This window comes from Rhinolophus ferrumequinum, chromosome 25 (genome assembly GCF_004115265.2).
Source record: "Rhinolophus ferrumequinum isolate MPI-CBG mRhiFer1 chromosome 25, mRhiFer1_v1.p, whole genome shotgun sequence".
Lineage (NCBI taxonomy): Eukaryota > Metazoa > Chordata > Mammalia > Chiroptera > Rhinolophidae > Rhinolophus > Rhinolophus ferrumequinum.
In genome coordinates this window covers 26,140,248-26,146,693 of record NC_046308.1, presented here as the reverse complement: position 1 = coordinate 26,146,693, position 6,446 = coordinate 26,140,248, and the positions used below count along the sequence as shown (strand labels likewise).

Genomic DNA, 6,446 nt, shown 5'->3' with positions numbered 1-6,446 from the left:
CTCTAGCCAGGTGCCCTTTCCTCTATGTGGTTCCTTGTGACTGAAGTTTCTGATGCCTCCCCTAACAAAGGGGCCCAGGCTGCTCCTGAAATTCTAAGCACCGAACAGGGAGTTAGTGCTTAATAGTTTCCAGGGTCTTTACAATATGAGTTTTCTCCTTTCACAAACTTTAATATAATCCTCATACCAATCAGGGAAGATATGAAAATTATTCTCAAATCAGTAACTCAACCAAAGTCACTTGGTTGGCAAGTAGGAGATCCAGGATTCGAACCCCTATGGGCAGCAAACATAAGCTTGAGATAAAGGGTTGTGTCCTCTCTAGAGTTCAATATTGGTGTAGAAGAGGGGGTATTTTAATATTGTTCCCAACCCTAGGAAAAATGACTCTTTTCATTAACATCTTGCGATTGCTCAATAGTAAGCAAGAAATTTCATCTTACACGCTTGGGATACAGTAATCTGTAATAAGCAACAAGAACAGTGAATTGTCTCCCTGAGCCCCCTTCTTTACCCATATGTCACCACCTCCAACAAGATGCACCTCTGGGCTTTAGTTTCTTGTTCACCCATGTCTCTGTGCTCTCATCACAGTGTTAGGTTGTTTGATGTCTCCGTACTTGGACATAAGCTGTTCTTTTGGGTGCCTGTTCCTACTCACTTCTTTTAGCTGACACATTGCTAGTCTGAAAAGTCCTGCACCATCACCGCCTTTTTAGGGAAGACTTCCCTGTTAGGCAGTCAAATTGGAATGCCCCTCATTTCGTCCCTTATAGCCAGCTGTGTTTGATTATTTGTGGTCTCTAAAACTATACTCTAACCTCTGTGAGGCCACTGAGTCATGTCCTGGTTTGTTCCTGTGATATTGACATTTGATACGTGTTTAGTAATCATTTAACTACAAAATGAATCACCTGAAGACAAACTAGATAAGTTTCACCTCTGCTCATCTTGTTCCTGAAACTTTCCTTCCCTTCACGACAGAAGGGGTTCTCCAATGCTTCCCCCACATTCAGACTACTCCTGGAATGCCAAGCTTATTTTCTGGTGCCTCAGTCTAGGTGAGACAAAGAAAAATCTGATATTATTTAATCTGATTAATAATATGATATTAATATTATTAATCTGATATTAATATTATTAATCTGATATTAATATTATTTCCTGATATTCATCTGATTAATCTGAGGAAAGAGAGTAGGTTAGTGAAGAGTGTAAAAAGGAACTAAAGTATCCGACTCCTGTCTCGACATTTCGGAAAGGTTAAAATGTGGGGGAGAAATTTGACTTCACTTGCATAGCTCAAGGCTTAGCTATACAACAATGAATACGGTATAAACTGGCTCATCACTGAAAACAATTTTAAAGTGGTTGCCTTAGGGGATAGTGAGACTCCAGCAGGGTGATTTGGTTCTAGGAACACTGAGGTCCTGTCTGTCCCTGTGATTATATAATTTAGATAAATAGCCCAAGGACAGAGCATTGAAGATCAATCAGCACTTTCCTCAGGAAACTGAACAGAGCACAAGTCCCAGGATGTTTGTTCTGTTTCTGCTGGTCTCTCTCGTCTGCATGAATAATGGTAAGTCCTGTAGACAGAGCGGGAGCTGGGTGTTGGTCAAGAGATGGACAGATGCTGGGGGGAGGGAGGAATTTCCAATACTGGCTTTGGGAGTTTGGCAGATTATGTGAGATAATGACAAGGAAGGACTTTTCTTCTTTTTTACAGGTGAACTTCGGGGCTATCTGAGAGGTGTGAGCACAGCTAGGCTAAGTCCTTGGCAAATAGGTTATTTGTGCCATGTTTAGAAGTAAACCTCCCCTCATCTGCAGAGACGCCTGTAATCCATTCTTACTGTAGAATTCTGGGAGTTTGCTCTTCTCGCAAACCAATTTAATCCTTTTTTTTTAAAAGGATTTTATTGGGGAAGGGGAACAGGACTTTATTGGGGAACAGTGTGTACTTCCAGGACTTTTTTCCAAGTCAAGTTGTTGTCCTTTCAATCTTAGTTCTGGAGGGTGCCGTTCAGCTTCAAGTTGTTGTCCTTTCAGTCTTAGTTGTGGAGGGCACAGCTCAGCTCCAGGTCCAGTTGCTGTTGCTAGTTGCAGGGGGTGCAGCCCACCATCCCTTGCGGGACTCGAGGAATTGAACTGGCAACTTTGTGGTTGAGAGCCCACTGGCCCATGTGGGAATCGAACCGGCAGCCTTCGGAGTTAGGAGCACGGAGCTCTAACCGCCTGAGCCACCGGGCCAGCCCCTTAATCCATTTCTTGGAATAAGGAGGCTAAAATCCTTTCTGTTGCTCCCTTTTTCTCATTACTGGACAAAATCATCTAGATTTTGGCTAGACAATGGGTTCATTCCTTGAGGTCCATAGATATACTTTACAGGAACTCTGACCTTTGAAAATCATATACAGCATTTGATTATGTTTGTACAAGTTGTCTTTCACAAGATTATCAACAGAATCAATGGCCTGAGAAGGGTGAGGAGCTGCAAAGCAATAGTAAGTTCCTGTAGAGAAGCCCCCAGGCCTGGAGAATCTTCTCCAGAGTACATTCTTTAAGCACCTCTTTCTGTGTCTGGCAGAGCCTCCAACTATATGTTATAAATGTAACAGATATCATCTTGGGTTCTGCCTTGACACCATGACTTCCTGCACCCTGAAGTACCAAGAGTCCTGTGCTACTGAGAACATTTACATTCTTACAACAAGAGGTAGTGTGGGGTACTGAGGGACTGCAAAATAACCACCTCCTTCCCTTGGAGACAGGGCTGCTCTTTGCCCTCAGAGTGTGTGGGTGAGTAGGATATGTTAGGTTGGGGTGGTCTTGGAGACGGGATGGCAAAGGTGGACTTTTCCTTAACACAATATTGAGTGAAGAAGAGGCTGATATCCCTTATTGGTTAGGGAATGAAATCTATTCGCTAGATCAGTAATTAGTAGACTCAGCCTTGTAGCTCATTTGGGCCTAGAGGAAGGTTAGTGAGCTTCCGAAGAGAGGTGGTTCCTAGGAATATGGGAGGAGGAAACTTAGTCACTACAGCTGTATTCTCTCTATTTCACCTCCTCAGGGCGGAGTATGTACTTTTATTCAAAACTGTCATGTATGGCCAACTGTGGGGACATCAACATCTTGGGTTCTGAAACAAAGAAAGAGCTAATCTGTTGCAAGCATAGTAATTATTGCAACCTCCCTGAGGGAATCTAGTTCTGCATCACTCCTGGATTTGGGTCATTTTTCAACTCACCAAATCTATAGTTTGCTCTCCTTTTCTGACCAATGGTAGAGAGTGAGAAAAGCCAGCTGGCAGTGAAAAGAGTAGCAGTCATAAAAAGAAACAGTGGAAGGTAGCTGAGTCTCATTAATGATGGTGCTTTAGACTGAATTTTTGCACATCTCCGTTGCTAGCATCTGGCAGAAGGTTGTTTCCTTATGATGGTGATGCCATGAGTGGGTTTGGGTTTAGAAATGGTTACTTATCATTTCCTATATGGAAATGCAGGCTGGGGTCAAAATAATCTGAGGCTAGTACTGAGGATTCTGTGAACACAGTTTGTCCTCATCTATTCCCAGACCTCTAGGTTGGGATTCTTTGGATTGGCCCTGACACCCCCTGGCATTCTCTTTTTGCCCGTGGTATATTGAGAAAAAAGATGACTAACTCCAGCTTCCCAATCTGCGGGCAACATGAGCCACGTCTTTCTCTGGTAGAGCTCTTTGGGATGAGGGGTGAGGTGGTAATCAGGCTAGAAAACCTGGGCAGAGACAGGGATAAACCATCAGGGAAATTTTGAAGGGCCTTTCAGTTTATGGAAACTATGATTGGAGACACCATTTGGTGTGGGTGGAATTGTGATGACCTTGACTAGGCAGGTAGCCCTATAGCACATGTTTGAGCTCAGTGATTGAATTGGGAATGGAGATCCTGTGCAAGGATGCACAGTCAGTTTCTTCTCATGAGATTGAAGAGGAAAAGTGTTAACTACCATTAGTTGAAGATTATAGAATATATAGAGACGCCATGACACAGGGCTTAAGTTACAGTGTCCTATATAAGATGAAGTTATGAGTAAACAGAAGGTGGGCGAGAGCAGAAGGTAATGGTCGTGGGAAGAGAAACAGGCAGACACTGAGTTAAACATATAAGAAGAGAGAAGCTGAGTAGCACCTGGTGAAGGAGCAGCACACCTGAGGCCAAGGAGGTGACGCTTCCTGGATACAGAAGAACCCTGGCATTTTTCTACTTGTGAGGCCGACTGCAGTTCCTGGTCCTGGGTTTCCATGACTTTTTTTTCTCCTTTATTATGTCACATGAAATTCTTCTAATAAACCAATCACCCCACTCCTTGAGTAATTTGGTGCACTCTCTGTCTTTGTATCTGAGAATATAATCCTAAGGAATTCTCAATTGGAATTTTAAAGAGCCAGGATGAAGAAAGATGAAGACAACTTTTTCAAAAAAAGACGAGCAGATTGGAAAAGCTAATGCAACATGGATATTTTAAATTAGGGAAGCAACATATTTTTATTCCTACTTGTATATGGGCTGTCTTACTCACTGAATCATGGGAATGGGAGATGTCAGTCTAGAAAAATAAATAAAAGAGATGATTGAGCTGCCTTGGGTTTCAAAATAGACTTTAAAAATATCTGTGAATCAATGTTTGGACAAAGCTTGGCTTTGTTGACAAGAAGAGGTCTCTCGTTATAAAATCTTGCCTTGATGTTTCAAGAGCAAACATTGGCGTTCTCAGCATCAGAGCACTGAATTTTATTTATGTATTCGGTGATTTTGATTGGATTTTGGTGCCCTGCCCAAGTCCTCTTTACTGATCAGTGCATGCCACCCAGCTGCATTGAGTGTTGGCTGAGGACAGCTCATGGCTATTATTCACGTCTCTGGAGAAGTCTCCGCCAAATGGGAGCTGCCTTGCCCAGAGGCTAAGCTCCCCACCTAAGCATAGACCTCAGCCAACAAATGGCTGACTTCTTGCATCAAGGTGAGACGAAGTCTGTGGTGCATTTGTGCTCCAGAACTTTTCCTGGGATCTGACTAGTGCCAGTCTCCAGCTGAGACCATGATCTTGTTAACATTTCTCCCCTGACCTCCTTTGCTTCCATTATTCCTCCTCTAAGCCAAGAAAATCAAGGGCTTTCTAGTACCATTGGTCAGGGAGTTCTAAAACAAGATGAGCGCAGGTTAGAAAATGAAGTTACATTTTGGCACCTCTGAGTGATACTGTGTTTAGTGTGTACACAAACTCCTCGTGCATAAGAGAATCGTTCTTACTAGGCTTCCTTGCAGCCTAGATTAAATTGCTCTAATGTTTGGGAGTCTTTTCTTTTGGTTCACCCCATCTTAGTATATTCTTCTCAGTTTCATTTTCCAACTTGAACAAATGAACAGAATAAGACCCAGGTGAAATTTTCTTTACCCACACGGTAACATACCAACAAGCAATCCTCCAATATTCATATGCTCTTCTTTCATATATGCACATAGTTATACAGGAATTGATTTTATTCACGTATCTATTTAAAGACAGCAATTTGGCCACTAATCTAAGTGTTAATTTGGAGTTGACTTGTGCATAACTGATACAACCTTACACATTAAACCAAAATAAATTTCACATGTATTAAAGGTATAATGTAATAAACAAAAAACCCTTACTTTTTAATATTGTTGTGACTATTACTATTTGACCTCTTAGTTTTTGGGAAGCAGTTCTTAAGTAGTTTTCATGTGTGTTCTTATTTAATCTTCACAAGTTCCTATGAAGCTGCTATTATTATAAGACAATTTAATAGATGAGAACCTTGAAGAACAAATTGGTTGCACAGATGCTAGTTGGATAACTTGACAAGTATCATACAGTTTTCCAGTTATTATTGCTGTATAAAGAAATTATTTTGTTCACTAGTACTGGTGGGTCAGGAGTTCAGAAAGTAGATAGTATGGATGGCTTGTCTCTGCTTCATGAGGTCTGGGACCTCAACTGGAAAGACTCAAAGGCTGAAGGTGATTGACGAGCTGGAGACTGGAACCCGTTGGAGGTGTCTTAACTCACAGGTCTTTGCAGTTGATACTGGTATAAGTTGTGATGGCACCTGGAGCTGTCAGTCAGAATACCTACATAGGGACTGTCCATGTGACTTGGGCCCCTTCACAGTATGGAGGCACAGACTTCTTACACAGATGCTTAGGGCTCTGAAGTGTGTATTCTAAGAATGTGGAAGTTGCACCACATTTTATGACCTAGACCTTGAAAATAGTACAAATTGAAGTCAGGGAGTGTGATTGTTCCTTGTTTTTAGGATTGCTTTGGCTATTCGGGGTCTTTTGTGATTCCACAAAACTCTGATGATTTTTTTTGTTCTATTTCTTTTAAAAATGCCATTGGGATTTTGATGGGGATTGCATTAAATCTGTATATTGG

The 6,446-nt window shown here is 41.8% G+C and overlaps 1 protein-coding gene across 1 annotated transcript; it reads left to right on the top strand.

Annotated features, from left to right (window-relative positions):
* The first annotated feature begins 1,572 nt into the window (after positions 1-1,572).
* On the top strand, positions 1,573-3,213 carry PATE2 (prostate and testis expressed 2). The gene is made up of 3 exons (XM_033097468.1): positions 1,573-1,582; positions 2,591-2,719; positions 3,077-3,213. Exons 1-3 carry the CDS (start codon positions 1,573-1,575, stop codon positions 3,211-3,213), a joined length of 276 nt encoding a protein of 91 aa, XP_032953359.1.
* The last annotated feature ends 3,233 nt before the right edge of the window (positions 3,214-6,446 follow it).

Excerpts from the sequence above, each read along its gene's own strand:
- PATE2 (XM_033097468.1), top strand. Across the intron at positions 2,720-3,076 it reads TTACATTCTTACAACAAGAG|GGCGGAGTATGTACTTTTAT; the intron begins GTAGTGTGGGGT and ends TCACCTCCTCAG.